Source organism: Salmo salar, chromosome ssa12 (genome assembly GCF_905237065.1).
Source record: "Salmo salar chromosome ssa12, Ssal_v3.1, whole genome shotgun sequence".
Classification (NCBI taxonomy): Eukaryota; Metazoa; Chordata; class Actinopteri; order Salmoniformes; family Salmonidae; genus Salmo; species Salmo salar.
Window position 1 is genome coordinate 12,410,001 of NC_059453.1, and position 23,450 is coordinate 12,433,450.

General features: G+C 42.6%; 1 protein-coding gene and 1 long non-coding RNA gene across 5 annotated transcripts in view; both read left to right on the forward strand.

Annotated features, from left to right (window-relative positions):
* The first annotated feature begins 1 nt into the window (after position 1).
* Positions 2 to 4,555, forward strand: LOC106564214 (uncharacterized). Its single transcript, XR_006758159.1, has 3 exons — positions 2 to 193; positions 1,702 to 1,740; positions 3,675 to 4,555. It is a non-coding gene; the product is annotated as an uncharacterized lncRNA (long non-coding RNA).
* Positions 4,556 to 15,115: 10,560 nt separating this feature from the next.
* The window catches only part of LOC106564086 (A-kinase anchor protein 8-like), a 56,648-nt gene continuing 48,313 nt past the window's right edge, over positions 15,116 to 23,450 (forward strand). For 2 of the 4 annotated variants that reach the window (XM_045690712.1, XM_045690715.1), the window contains exons 1-7: positions 15,116 to 15,282; positions 15,993 to 16,037; positions 16,516 to 16,726; positions 21,339 to 21,903; positions 22,588 to 22,711; positions 22,812 to 22,843; positions 22,932 to 22,962. In XM_045690712.1, the coding sequence (XP_045546668.1) occupies positions 15,258 to 15,282; positions 15,993 to 16,037; positions 16,516 to 16,726; positions 21,339 to 21,903; positions 22,588 to 22,711; positions 22,812 to 22,843; positions 22,932 to 22,962 (1,033 nt within the window). In that variant the 5' untranslated portion in view covers positions 15,116 to 15,257. The remainder of the gene's footprint in view (positions 15,283 to 15,992; positions 16,038 to 16,515; positions 16,727 to 21,338; positions 21,904 to 22,587; positions 22,712 to 22,811; positions 22,844 to 22,931; positions 22,963 to 23,450) is intronic. The other 2 variants (XM_045690713.1, XM_045690714.1) reach the window with 2 other exon arrangements.

A 23,450-nucleotide genomic window follows, 5' to 3' on the forward strand; every position in this document is an offset into this window, starting at 1 on the left:
GCATGTTCTAAGAGGTGATAGATTTGTTTCCGTGTATAACACAATGTGAACCTACCAGTCTGCAACTTTCACCTGTATCCACACTAGGTGCACCAGTCGACAGTAAACTCAGGTTTTGGGGATTCAACTCGATCCGGAGTCAGGTGGATAGAAGATCCTGCATCCACTTTGTCAATTTAACTGCAAAACAGAGGTAACGTTTAGATTTGCCCTCTGCTTCCGCGGTAATCCTAGGCTACTCCAGCGTTCTATATAAAGATTAAATAATGTGCAGATGTTAATTTCTATCAATACTTTAATATTTATAATCCAGAATCATTACATTTTGACAGTTTCTTATCTTGTGTTGATGTGCACTGCAGATTACACAATCAAAAATACAAAATCTGGGATGTCTGCTGTAGAATGACGAATTACAACTGCTGGTCACTACTTTCAGTCTGAATAGGCCTACGATACGTATTGCCATGTAGTGGGCAGGTTGTGTTACTACATTGGATTCCCCTCTGAACTGTCATTCAGTGTGTAGAAGAGATGGGTGTGAACTACATTGTTCAAATAACATTTTATTGGTCACATGCAGATGTTAATGCGAGTGTAGCAAATGCTTGTGGTCCTAGTTCCGACCATGCAGTATTATCTAACAAGTAAACTAACAATTTCACCACAACTACCTTATACACACAAATGTAAAGGAATGAATAAGAATATGTACATAAATATATGGATGAGCGATGGCCGTCCGGCATAGGCAAGATGCAGTAGATGGTATAGAGTACAGTGTATATACATATGAGATGAGTAATGTAGGATATGTAAACATTTATCAAAGTGGCATTATTTAAAGTGACTAGTGATACCTTTATTAAGTCCATTAATTAAAGTGGCCAGAGATTTGAGTCTAAATGTTGGCAGCAGCCTCTCTATATTAGTGATGGCTGTTTAACAGTCTGATGGCATTGAGATGGAAGCTGTTTTTCAGTCTCTTGGTCCCAGCTTTGTTTCACCTGTACTGACCTCGCCTTCTGGATGATAGCGGGGTGAACAGGCAGTGGCTCGGGTGGTTGTTGTCCTTGATTATCTTTTTGGCCTTCCTGTGACATCGGGTGTTGTAGGTTCACACCCATCTGAACAACATGCATCCATCCGCATACCCACAGCAGATTGTCGATCACTAACACCAATACTACTGGCTGTGGAGAATCCTGACCAAACGCACATCAACTCTTTGCATAATCCTAGCTCTCTTTCTTCCTTTCCTAATATCCTTTCATAAGCCCTTTTCCTAATTATTTTACCACCTCTATAAACTTGATAACGGAAGACCTATTATTAAACCGTGGTACTAAGCATGCCAGTGTTACCAGCGTCCTACTGTGGGCCAGGTTCCTGGACCCAAAACACATCTTCTCAGGACTGAAAGACATTGTCTATAGATAATCCCAGTGGTATTCCCAGTCAGTCAGACGTAGTAGCAGAAGCTGTATCAGTGGAGTAGTGGTTGTAATGCATTAGATGAAGTATAATTATAATATTACAGGTACGGTTCACTGACAAGGTGATGTCATTTCAGAGTTGGCCACCAGGAGAAAGATATGGCATCTTGTAGAGGTCAGCATGCATCAGTGTTGTAGTGATGTTCGAGCAGAGCTTGTTCTGGTACAATAATAATAACAACATCCTCTTTTTATATCTCAACAGATCTGGGGAAGAGAGATACGATGACCCATTCCCCTGACTGTAAGTATCGGTCGGTCCCCTGACTAGAGGTCGACCGATTATGATTTTTCAACGCCGATACCGATTATTGGAGGACCAAAAAAAACCGATGCCGATTAATCGGCCGACTTTTAAAAAAAATATATATTTATTTGAAAATGACAATTACAACAATACTGAATGAACACTTATTTTAACTTAATATAATACATCAATAAAATCAATTTAGCCTCAAATAAATAATGAAACATGTTCAATTTGGTTTAAATAATGCAAAAACAAACTGTTGGAGAAGAAAGTAAAAGTGCAATATGTGCCGTGTAAGAAAGCTAACGTTTAAGTTCCTTGCTCAGAACATGAGAACATATGAAAGCTGGTGGTTCCTTTTAACATGAGTCTTCAATATTCCCAGGTAAGAAGTTTTAGGTTGTAGTTATTATAGGAATTATAGGACTATTTCTCTCTATACGATTTGTATTTCATATACCTTTGACTATTGGATGTTCTTATAGGCACTTTAGTATTGCCAGTGTAACAGTATAGCTTGCGTCCCTCTCCTCACGCACCCATGCAGAGCAAGGGGAACAGCCACTCCAAGTCTCAGAGCGAGTGACGTTTGAAACGCTATTAGCGCGCACCCAGCTAACCATTTCACATCGGTTACACCAGCCTCATCTTGGGAGTTGATAGGCTTGAAGTCATAAACAGCACAATGCATTGCAAAGGGCTGCTGGCAAAACGCACGAAAGTGCTGTTTTGAATGAATGCTTACGAGCCTGCTGCTGCCTACCATTGCTCAGTCAGACTGCTCTATCAAATCATAGACTTAATTATAACATAATAACACAGAAATACGAGCCTTAGGTCATTAATATGGTCGAATCCGGAAACTATCTCAAAAACAAAATGTTTTTCTTTCAGTGAAATACGGAACCGTTCCGTATTTTATCTAACGGGTGGCATCTATAAGTCTAAATATTCCTGTTACATTGCCCAACCTTCAATGTTATGTCATAATTACGTAAAATTCTGGCAAATTAGTTCGCAACGAGCCAGGCAGCCCAAACTGTTGCATATACTCTGACTCCGCGTGCAATGAACGCTAGAGATGTGACACAATTCCATGTTAGCAGGCAATATGAACTAAATATGCAGGTTTAAAAATATATACTTGTTTATTGATTTTAAAGAAAGGCATTGATGTTTATGGTTAGGTACATTGGTGCAACAACAGTGCTTTTTTCGCAAATGCGCTTGTTAAATCAACACCCGTTTGGTGAAGTAGGCTGTGATTCAATGACAAATTAACAGGCACCGCATCGATTATATGCAACGCAGGACACGTTAGATAAACTAGTAATATCATCAACCATGTGTAGTTAACTTGTGATTATGTTAAGATTGATAGTTTTTTTATAAGATAAGTTTAATGCTAGCTAGCAACTTACCTTGGCTTCTTGCTGCCGTCGCGTAACAGGTAAACAGCCTGCCATGCAGGCTCCTCGTGGAGTGCAATGTAAGGCAGGTGGTTAGAGCGTAGTAACCAGAAAAAAATGACAAAAAAATTATTTGGCAAATCGGTGGCCAAAAATACCGATTACCGATTGTTATGAAAACTTGAAATCGGCCCTAATTAAATCAGCCATTCCGATTAATCGGTCAACCTCCACCCCTGACTGTAAGTATTGGTTGGTTCCCTCTACATATATTTAGTGGTGCCCTCTCCACTTGACATCCATGTCACCAGTCAGATCTGAACCCTGGTCTCCCGCATAGAAAACCAACACCTTAACCATTAGGCCAAGAGGACATTCTGTCTCAAGCTGAGGGTGACACGTATTTTATGCCGCCTCATCAGAAGACTTGAGTCCGACTTACCTCCACGACATACAGGGATGATAACCAAGGAAAATACATGTCATTTATTTCTTGTTGTCTGTAACGGTCTTTTTCAGTATCTGGTCTGGGGATCATTCAGCTGGGGAAGACTGGAGCAGGGATGAGTGCAACAGGAAACACCAAAGAGGTGTTTATAGAAGAGTTCTCTTCGGAGTCTGTGACTACACAATGTGAGGATGTCCAGAGGATGAAGAGTACAGCTTGGGACACTACTGAAACAGCAGGAGGAGTAGCAGCAGGAGGTGCAGCAGGACGAGGTGCAGCAGCAGCAGGAGTATCAGGAAAAGTAGCAGCAGGAGAAGGGGGAGTAGCAGGAGGAGGTGCAGCAGGAGTAGCAGGAAAAGTAGGAGGAAAAGTAGCAGCAGGAGAAGGGGGAGTAGCAACAGCAGCAGCAGGAAAAGTAGCAGCAGGAGGTGCAGCAGGAGGTGGTGCAGGAGCAGCAACAGGAGCAGGAGTAACAGAAGGTGTACTAGCAGCAGTACTAGGAGGAGTAGCAGGAGCAGTAGTGGTACTAGCTTTGGGAATACCTGCAGGAATAGCAGGAGCAGGAGTAGCAGCATTTGCAGGAGTAGCATTTGGAGAGATTTTTAAAATAAACGTACACCGAAATTGACAAAAGGCGGGTGGAAAAGAGAACGCCTCGAAAAAGGTAGTACAGATCTGGTTAACAGCAACAATTAAACTACATGAGAGTATATCATTTTCAGAATTGTGTGTTTGTTTCACTAGTTAAGACTAATGTAAAATGTGTGTGTTCAAATTATAAAACAAATTTACATCAATATACCTTTATGGAAGGAACTTATGTACTTTTAAAAATCAGTCTATCCCACTTATTTATCATTGCAATGTGAATAAATGTTACTATCATGTTTGTGTAGTGAAACATGGGTAATTTCATGGTGTTTTTAAAATAATCAATGAAGGATATCACTGATTAAATTGAATTTGTCTATTGTGCCTTGCATGCAACATAAGTATAAAATTAATATTTTATTGACATGTGTACCATTAGTAAATGGGTGTGGCGTTTGATGCACCCCCTTTACACCATGATCAAACCGGTATTATGAGATTCCATTATGGCTTATAGAGGAAACAAATGTGAACCTCCCATATCCCAGACTCACTCAATGCATAGGTTGACAGAAAAATGGATGTTGTGGGGATTCATTTAGCTCCGGACTCGGTTGGATAGAAGATCCTGCAGCCACTTTGTCAATTTGAAGTCAAACTGACATAATGCTTAGATTTGTCCCCTGCAGTAATCCTAGGCTACTGCAGTGTTCCATAAAAAAGAGCATCTGTGCCATTATTTCAACTTCTAACAATATTATTTTGTCATTTTGGATTATATTAATTGAAACAGCTGTATATCTTGTGTTCATGCTGTACTGCAACATTTTTTAAAACAAGATTACACAATCTGTGATGTCACTGCTTTGAGTTTGCATAGGCCCACAGTACATCTTGCCATCTACTGGGCAGGTTGTGTTACTACATTTGATTCCCCTCAACTGTCATTCAGTGTGTAGAAGAGAAACCCATCTGAACTACATGCATCCAGCTGCAGACCCACTGCAGATTGTCTATCACTACAACTGGCCTGTCACTGAAATCAATACTACTGGCCGTGGAGAATCCCGACCACATGCACGTTAACTCTTTGCATAATCCTAATTCTCTTTCTTCCCTTCATAGCTCCTTTTCCTAATTATTTTACCACCTCTATAAACTTGATAACGGAAGACCTATTATTAAACCGTGGTACTAAGCATGCCAGTGTTACCAGTGTCCTACTGTGGGCCAGTTTCCTGGACTCAGAACACATCTCAGGACTGAAAGACATTGTCTATAGATAATCCCAGTGGTATTCCCAGTCAGACGTAGTAGCAGAAGCTGTATTAGTGGAGTAGTGGTTGTAATGCATTAGATAAAGAACAAGTTCTATAAACACCAAAAAGGTATTAAAAGAAGAGTTCTCTTCTGAGTATGTGACTACACAATGTGAGGATGTCCAGAGGATGAAGAGTACAGCTTGGGACACTACTGAAACAGCAGGAGGAGTAACAGGAGGAGGAGGTGGAGTAGGTGCAGCAGGAGGATAAAGAGCTGGAGGAAGAAGAGCAGGAGCAACAGGAGGAGGAGTAACAGCAGTAAGAGTATCACTACTAGCTTTGGGAATACCATTAGGAGTACTAGGAGGAGCAACAGGAGTAGGGGTAACAGAATGCGTACTAGCAGCAGGAGTAACAGCAGTAAGAGTATCACTACTAGCTTTGGGAATACCAGCAAGAATAGTAGGAGTAGCATTTGCAGAGATTAAAAAAAGAATGTAGAACAAAATCAACAAGAGCTGGGTGGAAAAGCTTCTAAAAAGGTAGTACAGATCTGGTTACCAACAATTAAACTACAGAGTATATCGTTTTCAGAATTGTATGTTTGTTTCTCTAGTTAAGACTAATGTAAAATGTATGTGTTCAAATTACTTTTTTTAAATCAATACCTTTATGGAAAGAAAAACTATATGAATGGGAACAGTTCAATTAAAGCATGGCACTTATCCTAGATTTGATTTGAAAAGAGGAATTAGGCAAGGTTGCCCAATTTCACCTTACCTCTTCCTGCTTGCAAGCCAACTTCTCACAAGTTTTGTTAAATCCAGTAATATAAAAGGGATCTCTATTGCGGACAGAGATATTATCGTAAGTCAACTTGCAGATGACAACCCTCTTTTTGAAAGATGCTGACCAGATTCCTAGAGCAGTCGATGTGATAAATATATTTTCCAAAGCATCTGGTCTTTGCCTAAAAATTAAGTGCGAATTGTTTGTTAAAGACTGATACCCTCTATATGCAATATTCCAGTCAAGGAAAAAGTAACATACCTTAGGATTACCATATCTAAGGATTAACAGGAAAGATGCTCATTCAATTTTATACCTATTATTGAAGAAAAAAAAAAAGTTGAACCATTGGTTGCAGAGGGATTTATCCTTGAAAGGTTGAGTATTGCTTTCTAAAACTGAAGGTATCTCCAGACTTACTTATGCAGCCCAGTCCCTATATCTTGACAACAAAATAGGTAAAGCGGTTGACCAGGTGCTTTTCAACTTCATCTGGAGAAGAAAAAAAAAAAATCGTACTCATATTACGAACTCATATATGGTGGACTCCATTTTTTAGATTTTCCTACTTTGAATAATACTTATGATAAATTGGGCTAAACATATTTTAAAAGAATCCCACTTCAATTTGGAATTTCACCCCTCATATCTTCTCCTGTTTTGGTGGCCTCAATTTTATGTTACTTTGTAACTATGACATTGATAAGATTCCTGCAAAATGATCTGCTTTTCACAGACAAGTATTCTTAGCGTGGTCATTAATATATGAACAATATTTCCCCGCATAGGTATTTCATTTGGAACAATAAGGACATTTTGTATAGAAACAAGTCTTTATTTTTTTTTTTAACTGGTTCAATAATCATATCCTACTGGTGTGTCAACTTAACGCAGAAGGATTGTTACTCAGTTATGAGGAATTTCTCGTTACAATATCCCTGTAACACCTAGAGAGTTCACCATAGCCTTTGATGCCATTCCATCTGGAACTCTTGTTATTTAGAGGTGTAGCCAGACCGCACCTTCTTGACCTACCCTCACGTAATCCATTCGACTCTCCAATAGGGAAAAGACGTGCTGTATTTCAAAGGGATATTGTATCCATTCCTTTTGTCACAAGTTACTGGAATACATCGGTCACTAATATCTGTTGGGAAAAAGTCTGGTTATTACTACACAAATACTTGCTTGTTAACAAGGTGTTAAAATAATTTTATATCTCAATGATAATAATCAAGTCGCCTTGACTAATGCCCAAGGTTTGTAAGACAATGGGTTAAAATAATTAGGCAAGGACTCAGCTTTCTGCAAAAGGTTTCTGTAGCTTTATTCAGAGAACGTTCTGGTGTCAGGATAACAAAACAGTCATTATATAGTTCTTGCTAACTTACGCACATGCATTTACACACAATCCGTTGGTGACCTGCAACCCCCATAAACTTCTCACTGTTTAGCACCTTCTGGCTCAGCCTGTTCCTTTCCTTCAAGGTTAGGAACTCTCAGGTTTTACTCCCTTGACCATCTGCCCCTCTATCTCTCTATACTAATTGCATACACACATTTCTTTCCCTCTCCAGTGGTTCCTGGACTTTCCGGAACTAATCAGACCAATAGATCCCTACATTGATTATTCATTAAACCTGCTGTATGACTAATAATTCATCATGGTTTATTGATTCATTTACCTTTATTAGATAATTCTCTTATCACAAGGTCAAAGAGGTCTCTTTCAGAACGATCCATAAGTATTACCCTGCAAATCATTACCTGAAGAAACTGAAAGACATTAACATTCATTGTACTTTTTCTGTTGAGCATCCAGAAACAGTTTCACATTTATTTTGGCATTGTCTAAATGTAAACAATTATGAAAAGATATTCAGTTTTATAATTAATATTCTTGATAAATTGTTTGAGAGAATGTGCTGCTCGGTTTCCTTAACCATAAAGATAAAGAAACAAGTACCTTATAAATCTAATTGTGCCAATGGCAAAATGTCATATTCATAAATTTACTAATAAAAAACACTTGTTTTCTAGAAGGAAAACAAGCATTACATTAAGACTTATTATACATTGTTCTAATAAGAAAGCTGTTAAGATGCACACATTGATTGTTTTAAGGTCTTTGTATAATATGTCTGTTGTACCCCCTAGCATATTTTATCATTGTCTGTATGTATACTGATTTATCGAGAAAAAAAAATATATATAATTTTTTTATAAGTGCAAATCTTCTTGAATACTATAGGATGGTAAAAGATGTTTGTAATTTCAGAGCATCCACCAGGAGAAAGCTATGGCATCATCGTCTGGTACAGGTAAGTCGGTCAGGGTTGTGGAGAATTCTTAAATGTATTTTAATCTAGAGTATGTTGTCAGTACAATTTACTCTGTTTTTATATCAACAGTAGAGCGGAAGAGAGCTAGCATTTCAGTACCTCTCAACAGTAAGTATTGACTGAGCAGTGCTCCCTTTTCACACACATGTCAGGTGGCAGGTATGCTAGCGGTTCAGAGCATTGGGCCAGTTACAAAAAAGTAACTGATTCCAATCCCCGTGCTGACTAGGTGAAAAGTCTATTGATGTGCCCTTGTTGCTCCAGGGTCACCATCAATAATAGCTGATCCCTTGCCCCCACTCAGGGTGAGACATGCAAAAAAAGAGCCAATACACACTTGTACATGTGTGAGAACAATATTAATAATAATAATAATAATGCTTACATTTATCTTACCTCCACAATCTGGCAAGTCCACAGTCAGGGAAAAAAACATCTTAGTGCCTTTGTTGTGCACTGAGTATTGCTGATAATCAAAGGGCATTAAGTCTATTAAAGGTACAAAGTCACTTTTTGGGAGACCACACCAAATTCACATAGAAATGTGAGATAGATCTGTCATTCTCATTGGAAGCAAGTCCAAGAAGCGGTAGATATGTTCTATTTCTAGGCTTCCCGGTCTGGAGTTGTGTTTTTGCATCTTTTACTAATATCTGTATAGTGTACCTTTAAAGCCTGTCTAACTGTTTCTTCTATAGTATCTGAAGAACAAAACTGATCTGAGGATTGTTCCGCTTGGAGCAGGGAAGAGTGCAACAGGAAACACCATCCTTGGGAGAGAGGCCTTTAAAGTGGACTCATCTCCTGAGTCGGTCACCAAAGCATGTGAGAAACAGAGTAGGGAGGCAAATTGAAGTGTTGGACACCCCAGGACTGGGCGAGGACAGAAGTAGTGAGATGCCCATGATGCATCTGGCTAAGACCCCATGTGTTCCTGCTGGGGATAAGGTTGACAGAGGACGAGGGGGAACACTGAAGTGGATCCAGCAGAACGTCGGAGAAGATGCCTTGGACTACATCATGATATTAGTCACCTGTGCTGATTCACCCCGACTCAGAGGAAACCGTGGATGACTACATGAAACAGAACCTACAGCCACTCAACAGCTGTGGAGGCAGATATCACTCATTCAATAATGACAATAGGGAGGACCACAGTCAGATCACAGAGCTGCTGGAGAAGATAGAAGAGATGGTGGAGGTGAATAAAGGGGTGGCACTACACCAACGAGATGGATCTTAATGCTCAGACTGAGATCACAGCCCAGAAGATAAAGAGCAGGTCTACAACTTGGGGTGCTACAGCAGCAGCTCTTCTGGCAGCAGCCATTAAGTTAATAATCTCAGGAGTAGTGAGAGTAGCGGGACCAACAGTAGCAACCAGACCAGCATTGGGAATAGCAAAACTAGCGAGATCAAGAGGAAGAGCTGGACTAGCATTGGTAGTAGCAGCAGGTACGGCAAGATCAGCAGTAGGAGTTGTAGGACTAGCATTGGGAGTACCAGCAGGAGTAGTAATAATAGCAGGAGTAGCAGGACTAGCATTAGCAAAGAATTTCTAACTGTATCAAAAGACAGCATAATGGACAGGAGGGGTGGAAAACAGAAAGCCTCCTAAAATAAGTACAGATCTGGTTAACAACAAAGATACTAGATGTGATAGTTCTGAAGTGTGAAATAGATTAGTATTGGCAGGATGGCTGGGCAGTAACACAGTGGGTGTGTCTGCATGAACAGAAAGAGGGTAGCCTTGACCTTCTATTGAATAGATGTGTATCTGGTCTTCGTAGGGTTCCGACAGTATAACTGTTAATAAAATGGAGATGTCAAGGAACAAACAAAAACACAATGTTGATGCAAAACAGAGGCACATGGTAAATAAAGGGCAAACATACCCAAATGTAGTACTCCACATGCTAGTGTTACACAATGAGCAAATAAGAAGTGCACAACAATCAAACCAGAAACAATATCAATCTACATAACAGTACAAACTACATACCTTGGCTGCTGCTCACAGGCAATGCTCACAGGCAATGCTCACAGGCAATGCTCACAGGCAATGGCACCGTTGAGTGATCTGTGCTGTTTGGTTGAGAGAGAACTAATGACTGCAGGTCATTTAAAGGGCTAGCCCCACCCCTTTCAGGTGGTGGTGATCTGGTTGATTAGTTGTGTGTGTCGACCAATGAGGAGCAGACTCCCCTCCTGCTCGGGAGGGGTTTCGTACAAATACTTGTTTCTCTTGGAAGAAACATTTAAATGCTTTAAAAAAATGTTTTTGTTGAAACCATGATCTTATGGTCATATCCCGTTGAGTATTGTTGGTCTATTGCCCTTTCATTTTTTTATGTTCATCTTTTTTTATGAGATGCTTAGGGATCAAACTAAATGTGTTCTTACATTTTCAATGTATATAATATTACTATCATGTCTGTGTAGTGAAACATGGGTCATTTCATGGTGCTTTTTTTATGGTGCTTTTTTTAACCCATGAAGGATATTTAACCGATTATATTCTATTCTGTCCCTTTGTACCTTGCATGCATGTAAGAAAATAAAACACCAACTATTTGATTGAGATTTTGTATGCCGTTTTGTTAAACCAAAGTGGTTATTGTAAGGAGAATTTGATTTATTTATGTACTGCTGTCTGCTGTCTAAAGATGGTGCCAACATAGAGGGCCGCCTCACTTCCAGTCCTTAGGAAACTTTGCAGTATTTTTTTTATGTATTATTTCTTACATTGTTAGCCCAGAAAATGTTGTGTTATTACATACAGCTGGGAATAACTATTTTTCACAAGCATTTCTCTGCACTCGCAATAACATCTGCTAAACATGTGTATGTGACCAATAAAATTTGATTTGGTCATGTAATATTTTTGTGATTATGAGTCGACCATTTATCCAGGACGGCTTTTACAAATTTGTCCAAAATGAGAAAACACAAAGTAAGAAAACATAAGATGCTGAAATTGTAGTACAAGTATGTGTGTATATGTGCGTCTGATCAAAATGATAGAAGTAACATTGAGTTATTTGTTACTATGAATATATATTGCTGTATTCTTTTTTCTCTAATTATTTGAAAATGTTTTCGACAATTTTTCAAAAGAGCATCAGCTGTTCCGGACGACTGTGTGATCACTCTCTCCGCAGCCTATGTGAGTAAGACCTTTAAACAGGTCAACATTCACAAGGCCGCAGGGCCAGAGGGATTACCAGGACGTGTACTCCGAGCATGCGCTAACCAACTGGCAAGTGTCTTCACTGACATTTTCAACCTCTCCCTGTCTGAGTCTGTAATACCAACATGTTTCAAGCAGACCACCATAGTCCCTGTGCCCAAGAACACTAAGTTAACCTGCCTAAATGACTACCGACCAGTAGCACTCACATCTGTAGCCATGAAGTGCTTTGAAAGGCTGGTCATGGCTCACATCAACACCATTATCCCAGAAACCCTAGACCCACTCCAATTTGCATACCGCCCCAACAGATCCACAGATGATGCAATCTCTATTGCACTCCACACTGCCCTTTCCCACCTGGACAAAAGGAACACCTATGTGAGAATGCTATTCATTGACTACAGCTCAGAATTCAACACCATAGTGCCCTCAAAGCTCATCACTAATCTAAGGACCCTGGGACTAAACACCTCCCTCTGCAACTGGATCCTGGACTTCCTGACGGGCTGCCCCCAGGTGGTAAGGGTAGGTAACAACACATCTGCCACGCTGATCCTCAACATGGGGGCCCCTCAGGGGTGCGTGCTCAGTCCCCTCCTGTACTCCTTGTTCACTCATGACTGTACGGCCAGGCATGACTCCAACACCATCATTAAGTTTGCCGATGACAAACAGTGGTAGGCCTGATGACCGACAACGACGAGACAGCCTATAGGGAGGAAGTCAGAGATCTGGCAGTGTGGTGGCAGGACAACAACCTCTACCTCAACGTGATAAAGACAAAGGAGATGGTTGTGGACTACAGGAAAAGGAGGACCGAGCTCGCCCCCATTCTCATCGATGGGGCTGTAGTGGTGCAGGTTGAGAGCTTCAAGTTCCTTGGTGTCCACATCACCAACAAACTAACATGGTCCAAGCACACCAAAATCTATTCCTCCTCAGGAGACTGAAAATATTTGGCATGGGTCCTCAGATCTTCAAAAGGTTCTACAGCTGCACCATCGAGAGCATCCTGACTGGTTGCATCACTGCCTGGTATGGCAACTGCTCGGCCTCCGACTGCAAGGCGCTACAGAGGGTAGTGCGTCGGCCTAGTACATCAACGTAATAGTCCGGTGGCCATTTGATTAATTGTTCAGCGGTCTTATCGCTTGGGGGTAGAAGCTGTTAAGGAGCCTTTTGGTCCTAGACTTGACGCTCCGGTACCGGTTGTCATGCGGTAGCAGAGAAAACATGTATTGGGTGGCAGGAGTCTATGACAATTTCATGGGCTTTCCTCTGACACTGCCTATTATATAGGTCCTGGATGGCAGGAAGCTTGGCCCCAGTGATGTACTGGGCCGTACACACTACCCTCTGTAGCGCCTTACGGTCAGATGCCGAGCAGTTGCCATACCAGGCTGTATACTGTATTTCATATGTTGGTAACCATTTTCTAAAAGCACTAAGGCACATGAGGCAGTGATGTATCATGAATACAGCACTGCCTCGTGTGCCTTATTGCTTTTATTCCAACATATTAAAATAACAATGAATTACATATTTTCATTAAAACGTTATTTGATACTTCAATTCATACAATTTCATTATTCCACAAGGAGATACACTGCACTCAGAAACTATTCAGACCACTTCACTTTTCCACATTTTGTTACATTACAGCCTTATTCTAAAATGAATTCAATTGTTTTTTCCCCCACATCAATCTACACACAATACCGCATAATGTACAGCACTTAGTGGCATCTGATGATGTAAAAAGGGCTTTATAAAACAGCAGGTCCGGGACATGGTAGCACGTCTGGTGAACAGGTCAGGGTTCCATTGCCACAGGCTGAACAGTTGAAACTGGAGCAGCAGCACGATCAGGTGGACTGGGGACAGCAAGGAGTCATCATGCGAGGTAGTCCTGAGGCATGGTCCTCGGGCTCAGGTCCTCCGGGAGGGGAGATGGAGAGAATTAGAGGGAGCATACTTAAATTCACACAGGAAACCTGATAAGACAGGAGAAATACACCAGATATAACAGACTGACCCTAGCCCCGAGGCACATAGACTATTGCAGCATAGATACTAGAGGCTGAGACAGGAAGGGGGTCAGGGGACACTGTGGCCCACAGGGCCAACCAGGCAGGATATAACTCCACCCACTTTGTCTAAAGCACAGCCCCTACACCACCAGAGGGAAATCAACTGACCACCAACTTACTACCCTGAGACAAGGTTGAGTATAGCCCAGGAAGATCTCCTCCACCACACGAGGCAGATGGGGCGCAAAACCGTACAGAGCTGGCCATTCTAAAGGGAAACATTGTTTCTGAGGTCGGGCAGGGAGACAGCGAGGCTTATAACCCTGCTATGTAAGGGATAATCTATGGAATCTATGGAAAATAATGAACGACGTGGAAGGTGTGTTCTGAATTCTGATTGGCTGAAAGCCATGGTATATCATGGGTATGATAAAACATTTATTTTTACTGCTCTAATTACATTGCTAACCAGTTTATAATAGCAATAAGGCTCCCCTGGGGTTTGTGATATTTTGCCAATATACCATGGCTAAGGGCTGTGTCCATGCACTCGGCGTTCCTAAATACAACCCTTAGTCGTGGTACATTGGCCATACACCAGAACCTCCTCTTATTGCTAAAATAAAGCACGCTCTACAATGCCCTTCAAGCCAATCAGAAAGTAGTATTCAACAATGTCATTGTATAAACCAAAATAAATGCTTGGCTATAAGCAAGGGGGAATGTATGTGCGCGATGAGATAAATACAAGAGATGATTCGGACAGCAACTTGAACATGATGAAATTCTTATGATGGCACAGAGATAATTCATATGAAACTGTCAGCAGGCATAGGCGCTAGACCACTGCTCGTCCAATTAGGATCCAGGATACAAACAATCAATTTATAATTTTTAAGTTAAATGTCATATAGACTATGGTTGTTAAAATAATGAAGGATAGTTACCTGTAGCCTGCTCTATTTTATCTGTCTATTGTGCCTAGGATGCAAGTAAAAAACAAACAAATACGTATTTATTTTTATGTACATGTTTTGTGCTCTCTAACTGTTTCATTCACTGCTGTCCAGGCTTATAGCATACTACTAATTAATTTCTAATATTTTCTCAAAAGGAAAATCTATAAAATATGTTAAAGAAAATTATGATTATTCACAATAACTGATTAAAAACATTGTTTTACCGTCACTCGCTTGTGTTAACTGACAGACTGGATAACCAATTACAGTGTAGAGTTTTATGATCAGCCAATAGTAGTATGGGGAGTGGCGTTCTGCTTTCGGATGACCCAATGGGAGAAACGAGGAGGTGTCGTTTGGTGACCCTAGCTAAACGTATTCACCCACTGGTGTGTCCGTTGTTCTTGGTTTGCCTTGCTAACGGCTACATTAGCTAGCTTTATATATATTTTTTAAATCAGCAAACAACAATAACATATCATCAAATTATGGAAGGTCGTGGCTACAGTTCAGGTATGTATCAAAATATTTCAATGGGTTTATATTTTCACTAGGTTATTCATGTTCAAGATGTTATTACTAACGTCAACTAGCTAGCGAGCTAATTACTAGCAATTCAAGATGGCTAGCAAGCTAAAATAGTAACGTTATTTTGTATGTTACACATGGTCATTTTACAGAACCTGTAATGCATGTAATACGTAGCTAGCTGTGGCTATAAAGAAAGAGAACGCCACAGTCTTAGTGTGTAATGTCATTAAAATGGAGTCCGTCTGCCACGACTTGAACCCACAATGGCGTTAATAAAATGGCCGCCATATCCCGTTTTTCTACATTTCCCTCCAGAGAATACGTTCCCCACAGCCCTTCAAGTTTATGTAACTAACGTTAACGTATTAACTAGCTATGATTGCCACCGTTAACGGTATTGCTAATGTTTTTTTTTACCAAACGGGTTGTGAATGTGCAAGTTTGCCGACTAGTTAACTAACGTTAGCTTGCGAAGTTAGTTGGTTAGCTAGTTACATGTTAGCTAGATGTTAGTTTACAGCTAAAGAAGCTGGCTAACTAGTTTCTTTGTCAAACGTTCACCCCTGTGAATGCATTAGTTAGCTATGCTACGCGTGTGTACGTTATTCTGATATGCCACATTGCGTTATACAACCCGTTTTGGAGTGCTTGTAGATAACCCTTTAATTTGAAACCTCTCTTTAATCTGTTAGGAGGATACTCGAGTTGGGGAGGCGGTGGAGGGTCGGGGAGCCGAGGTAAGAGAGAGAACGTACTCTACCTGTTCACACCAGTCTAGAACATTACATATCTGAATTGCCAAAGAATATGCGCCAGCGATTTTAGTTGAATAAACAGTAACACTTTACACCACAGAATGTTAGCTAGCACCTTACTTGGGGAGGACAGGCTCGCGGTAATGGCTGGAGTGGAATTAGTGGAATGTATAAAACACATCGTTTCCAGGTGTGATGCCATTCCTTTCGCTCTGTTCCTGGACATTATGTGCCGTCCTCCCCTCAGCAGCCTGCTGTGCTTTAAACATGATTGTGTTGACCTATCATATTTACAAAATGCACTTAGCCAAAGGCGCCCATATCAAATGTATTGGAATTTAAACGAGGTAGCCTATGATTTGGCTCATTTTGATTCAGGTAGCTAGCTAGCTACACCTCTATACCCCTGCCTGTAAACTGTGTGATCCTCACCTTAAAACCATCTCTGCTCTCCCCCCAGGCTCAGACAACTATGACCCGTATGGAGGGGGCTACAAAGACTCCATGTCAGGGATGGGGGGCTATGGAGGGGGGCACAAGAGGGCTCTCTCTGGGAGCTCTCTGTTGTCAACGGGGACCAGTGCAGACGCTGTCATCGCTAAGATCAACCAACGCCTTGACATGCTGACCCAGCTGGAGGGAGGCATGAAGGGCGGGGGGCGCAGCGACAGGTAACACACACAGATCTCTAGCTGACCTGCACACACTTCTTTCTGGCTGGTAAAGGCGTCCGCATGCTTCTCAGCCCAAAGTGTCTGGAACAGCTCGTGCATATATTATGACAACATTTTTGTGGTCTTCGGTACATTTCCCCCCGGGTTGTTCTGGCAAACAGTATCGATTCTTCAGGAAAGTCTGTCATTCAATGAGAGATGACTGGTTTTCAAGCGCATTTTTTCATGCAGAAATACTGCACAAGACATCTTAGTTAGATGTAAAATTGACTATGATCTCCTCTGCAAAAAAAGTAAACATTTGATATTCCATGAGTTATTAGTTTAACCTCTTACATCTAGACGTTCTAGCGGAACACCTGCTCCAATATCCAATGATGGGCGTGGCGCGAAATACAAAGTCCTCAAAAATCTGAAAACTTCCATTTTTCAAACATATGACTATTTTACACCATTTTAGAGACAAGACTCTCCTTTATCTAACCACACTGTCCGATTTCAAAAAGGCTTTACAGCGAAAGCAAAACATTAGATTATGTCAGCAGAGTACCCAGCCAGAAATAATCAGACACCCATTTTTCAAGCTAGCATATAATGTCACATAAACCCAAACCACCGCTAAATGCAGCACTAACCTTTGATGATCTTCATCAGATGACACTCCTAGGACATTATGTTATACAATACATGCATGTTTTGTTCAATCAAGTTAATATTTATATCAAAAAACAGCTTTTTACATTAGCATGTGACGTTCAGAACTAGCATACCCCCCGCAAACTTCCGGTGAATTTACTAAATTACTCACGATAAACGTTCACAAAAAACATAATTATTTTAAGAATTATAGATACAGAACTCGGTTGACATGCTTCGAAGTACGGTAATGGAATATTTAGATTTTTTTTTGTCACGAAATACGTCGTACGCGTCACCCTTCGGATAGTGTCTTGAACGCACGAACAAAACAGAGGATATTTGAACATAACTAGGGATTATTTTGAACCAAACCAACATTTGTTATTGAAGTAGAAGTCCTGGGATTGCATTCTGACGAAGAACAGCAAAGGTAATCCAATTTTTCTTATAGTAAATCTGAGTTTGGTGAGGGCCAAACTTGGTGGGTGTCAAAATAGCTAGCCCGTGATGGCGAGCTATCTACTCAGAATATTGCAAAATGTGCTTTTGCCGAAAAGCTATTTTAAAATCGGACATAGCGATTGCATAAAGGAGTTCTGTATCTATAATTCTTAAAATAATGTATGTTTTTTGTGAACGTTTATCGTGAGTAATTTAGTAAATTCGCCGGAAGTTTGCTAGTTCTGAATGTCACATGCTAATGTAAAAAGATGTTTTTTGATATAAATATGAACTTGATTGAACAAAACATGCATGTATTGTATAACAATGTCCTAGGAGTGTCATCTGATGAAGATCATCAAAGGTTAGTGCTGCATTAAGCTGTGGTTTGGGTTTATGTGACATTATATGCTAGCTTGAAAAATGGGTGTCTGATTATTTCTGGCTGGGTACTCTGCTGACATAATCTAATGTTTTGCTTTCGTTGTAAAGCCTTTTTGAAATCGGACAGTGTGGTTAGATTAACGAGAGTCTTGTCTTTAAAATGGTGTAAAATAGTCATATGTTTGAGAAATTGAAGTAATAGCATTTCTAAGGTATTTGAATATCGCGCCACGGGATTCCACTGGCTGTTGAGTAGGTGGGACGATTTACCCTGGATTACCTTTGCTGCCTTCGTCAGAATGCACTCCCAGGACTTCTACTTCAATAACAAATGTTGGTTTGGTTCAAAATAATCCATAGTTATATCCAAATAGTGGCGTTTTGTTCGTGCGTTCAAGACACCATCCGATGGGTAAAGAAGGGTGACGCGCCCGACGCGTTTCGTGACAAAAAGTTTCAAAATATTCCATTACCGTACTTCGAAGCATGTCAACCGCTGTTTAAAATAAATTTTTATGCTATTTTTCTCGTAAAAAAGCGATAATATTCCGACCGGGAGTGGTTGTTTTCGTTCAGAGAGAAAGTAAACATGGTGTCGGTTCGGGCACGCGCCTCCAACCTCATTGTCCTCAGATCGACCACTTACAAAATGCGCTAATGTTTTTCAGCCAGGGCCTGCAAAGCCACCATTCAACTTTCTGGCGCCTTCTGAGAGCCTATGGGAGCGTTAGAAAATGTCACGTTATGCCAGAGATCCCCTGTTTTGGTTAGAGATGATCAAGAAGGCCATGAAATGGTCAGAGAGAGCGCTTCCTGTTTGGAATCTTCTCAGGTTTTGGCCTGCCAAATGAGTTCTGTTATACTCACAGACACCATTCAAACGGTTTTAGAAACTTTATGGTGTTTTCTATCCAAATCAAACAATTATATGCATATTCTAGTTACTGGGCAGGAGTAGTAACCAGATTAAATCGGGTACGTTTTTTTATTCGGCCGTGCAAATACTGCCCCCTATCCCCAACAGGTTAAGGGAGTATGCGACCACACTCGTTCAGTTCGCCTAGCCGACTATTATAGCTAGCACCAGCCGAACTGAAGCAAGCCAACACTTTAACACTCCCCCGGTTTCAACTCTCCACACACACACGGCTTTGCACTCAAGATCACTCACACACCTTCACACAGTTGTGTAGTCTGCCTTTTCAACACTACATACACACACTCTCAATCATCTGATCTGCGCCTCTCCTGTGTTTTCCACACATCTGCAGCTAGCTGTTTTCCATATGAATCCCCCTTTCTCTTCACACCCCCATCACTCTCAATCACCTCACAATGCTGCCACACCCTCTCTCCCTGCTTTAATCACCTCACAATGCTGCTGCCACAGCCTCTCTCTCTCCCTGCTTTAATCACCTCACAATGCTGCTGCCACAGCCTCTCTCTCCCTGCTTTAATCACCTCACAATGCTGCTGCCACAGCCTCTCTCTCCCTGCTTTAATCACCTCACAATGCTGCTGCCACAGCCTCTCTCTCTCCCTGCTTTAATCACCTCACAATGCTGCTGCCACAGCCTCTCTCTCTCCCTGCTTTAATCACCTCACAATGCTGCTGCCACAGCCTCTCTCTCTCCCTGCTTTAATCACCTCACAATGCTGCTGCCACAGCCTCTCTCTCCCTGCTTTAATCACCTCACAATGCTGCTGCCACAGCCTCTCTCTCCCTGCTTTAATCACCTCACAATGCTGCTGCCACAGCCTCTCTCTCTCCCTGCTTTAATCACCTCACAATGCTGCTGCCACAGCCTCTCCCTGTAATCACTACATACCACCCACATCTTTCCTGTCCCTGCCCTCCTTAGCTAGCCCCTCCCCCTGGACACGACTAGGATGTAACGGTAAGGGTTACAGGGTAAATATCCAGTGTATTTTCGGTTGGGGAAACATTTTGATTTAAAGGGTAAACTCATAAGGTTGATTTTGTAGAATTGGGAACCATTTTTATTTTTCTAGGGATTTTCAAACCTCTAGGATACGTATTGCTTCAATTTGCTAAAACATAACATGTTAAGGATAAGTAGTCTATTGTTCCGATTCCAGTCGGTTAGTTTGGGTAACACAAGTAGGTTTAGTCTAAACCAGAAGCTGTAGTTAGGGGGTTTTAACTGTTGTTGAAGTAATGATAACTATCCAGATGAGCCTCTACCTGGCTCCTCCCACCCAGTATGTTGTCCTGGGTGTAGTTTGGTTTGTCTTCATTATACTGTCATGGTTATGGATTCTTATTCATATACCCAGGTAGATCCCTCGCCGCCACAGTCGCAGTTCCCAGACACAGGGAAGTCAGCAGCAGGTCGTTATAGTATACTGCCCCCCCGTGTCATGGAGGTAGACGTGCAGCACCCACAGATCCCCCAAATGCACTCTCCTGTCTGATCTATCTGACTCAGAACAGACAAATACACCAACATGTCCACCTCATCCTGACTCTCTGTGTCTGAGCGGGAGGTTGCTCGAGGGAGGGGGAGGGGGGAGAGAACGAGTGAAGGTGACGACAACCAAGGTCATATTTTGGCTGAGGCCTCACCCTGTAAATACACAAGGAACACCAATCAAATGCCCCCCCCGTATTGTGGTACAGTCTAATCACCCCCACATACAATTTGCCACATGGAACAGTCCTGGTTCTATAAGGCTGCTCTTGTCTGTCTGTCTCTCTCTGACCCATGAACCAACCCTGATTTTCAGTACAGCTCCAGCTCTGTCCCCACCTCCACCCCACACGGTGAGACACTCTACCTCATCTTGACTAGAAAGGGGGGTAAAACCCCCTCCCCCACTACTTGGGTACCAACCACCCCCCTTTGAACTCAGAGAGAAGGGTGAGGTGGATGAGAAATGGGGAATGCTGAAATGTGTGCAAACCAAATGTTGACAGAGAAAAGCCTTCCTGCCGTGAATGCCCACATCAAGACTCTGCAGCGTTGGGATTGGCAGAAACATTATGCATCATTATGACATCACTAATGTGGCTCATCATCTTGGGGGGAAACATGTCAGAGAGAGGAGTAAAAGGAGGGGAAGAGAGATTCCCTCCCTCACTCTCTGCTCGTTCTACCACTCCCTCCCTCCCCCCTTTTCGCAGGTTTGACCAATACGAGTCCTTCGACTCGCGGGGCCCCTCCTCCCTCCCCTCCCGGGATCTCTACAGATCCGGTAGCTATGGTTACGGCGATGGCCGAGGGGACATGACCCAAAGAGCTTCAGGCTTCGGAGGAGGTGGTGGTCTAGGCTCAGGCTTTGACAGCTCCTCCTCCTACGGAGCTTCTAAGATGCAGAGGCAGAACATGAGAGACTCCTTCTCCAGTGGCCAAGGAGGAGGAAGCTGGGCCGGAGCAGGCCAGCGCTCCCCGAGAAGGGGGGGAGGCCGCGGAGGGTTTGGAGGCCGCAGATCCGACCCCACTCCCATGGGTGGAGGAGGTGGTAGGATGGGTGGAAGAGGAGGCGGCCGGGGAGGTGGCGGTCACTCCCCCGGGGGTAGGGGCAAGCTCCCATCCCTCCTGGGCCACCGCATGCCCCCCCAGACCGGGGCCTTCCACCAGTCCGCTCAACAGGGCCGGGTCCCTGGGCACCAGGACTTCCCAGGGCGCCACTTTGGAGGGGGCCCCCAGGGAGGCCACCAGCGCGGGCGCAAGAGGCCCCTCAACCGAGTAAGTACCCTACCGTACTGCCCGCCAGTCTGCCAGCCCCACAGCAGGGCATGATGACCTACCAACCCCCCCCCCAAACCCCTGTTCATCAACCCCCTAAACACTCCCCTACCCTGCCTACAGGGCCAAGGGACTGGGGAGGTGTGGATATAATTGACATGACAACAACCAACACATTGACAGCAACGCTCCCCCTCGCCCCCCTCAAACTCATAGTTTGGTCATCATTCTATCGCCCCCAGTACCTATTCAATATTGCCACAAATGCCTCTTTGATTGAACCGAACTGTCCCCCTCCCATTGAAAGGAAACTGCCCTGCTCCAAGAAATAGTGGCCCCTACCAACACCACCCAGCAGAGATCTGGACCAAACTCCATTATAATGTCCTTTCTCTGGGTTTTAATCTTATGGTTTTATTTTGCCTGTTTCTGCCCCTTATGGAGGCCTCATGGTAATAGTGGAGATGTGTAGGGGAGTCCACTGAAAGTTTCTTTTGAGAACGTATTGAAAAGTCTATTATAGCAATGGTGAAGGGATCCAAGTTAAAGATGGAAAAAGTTTTATTAGTCCACTGATAGTCCCAAAATGTTTTGCATGTCAGCAATCACATTTTCAAGATATTTGACTTTGAAGAAGCAGAGTGTCACTGGCCACGTCACCAATGTGATGATGATGTCCCCCAGCAGCAGCAGCCTGGTGGTGGTCAGCGTGACGGTCAGAAGAAGAGAAAACAGACACTGACCGCAGCAGATGAACCAGAGTCCAAGATGAACAAGACAGAGAGCGAAGGTGGAGAGACCGCTGAAGGTACCACACACACACATAGAACAGACGACAATGTTCACACACACAAACTACCCCTATGCACTGTCTGACTTGACTGTCTTTCTCTCTCTCTCTCTGACAGAACCAGCAGAGAACAATGGTGAAGAAAATGAGGTGAGGACCCCAGCTGCTGTGACTTAACTAACACATCTGTGTGACCGTGTGTGTGGTTCAGTACTCATTTTGTTTCTCTCCTCTCTAGGCAACCAAAGCCCCGGCTGATGGAGAGAAAGGTAAGATGGATTCATCTCATCCTCTGTTATTCGACCTCCTCCTATCCTCTCTTCATCATCAACTGGCCCCTGTTCTCCTCTTCATCATCAACTGGCCCCTGTTCTCCTCTTCATCATCAACTGGCCCCTGTTCTCCTCTTCATCATCAACTGGCCCCTGTTCTCCTCTTCATCATCAACTGGCCCCTGTTCTCCTCTTCATCATCAACTGGACCCTGTTCTCCTCTTCATCATCAACTGGCCCCTGTTCTCCTCTTCATCATCAACTGGACCCTGTTCTCCTCTTCATCATCAACTGGCCCCTGTTCTCCTCTTCATCATCAACTGGACCCTGTTCTCCTCTTCATCATCAACTGGCCCCTGTTCTCCTCTTCATCATCAACTGGACCCTGTTCTCCTCTTCATCATCAACTGGACCCTGTTCTCCTCTTCATCATCAACTGGACCCTGTTCTCCTCTTCATCATCAACTGGCCCCTGTTCTCCTCTT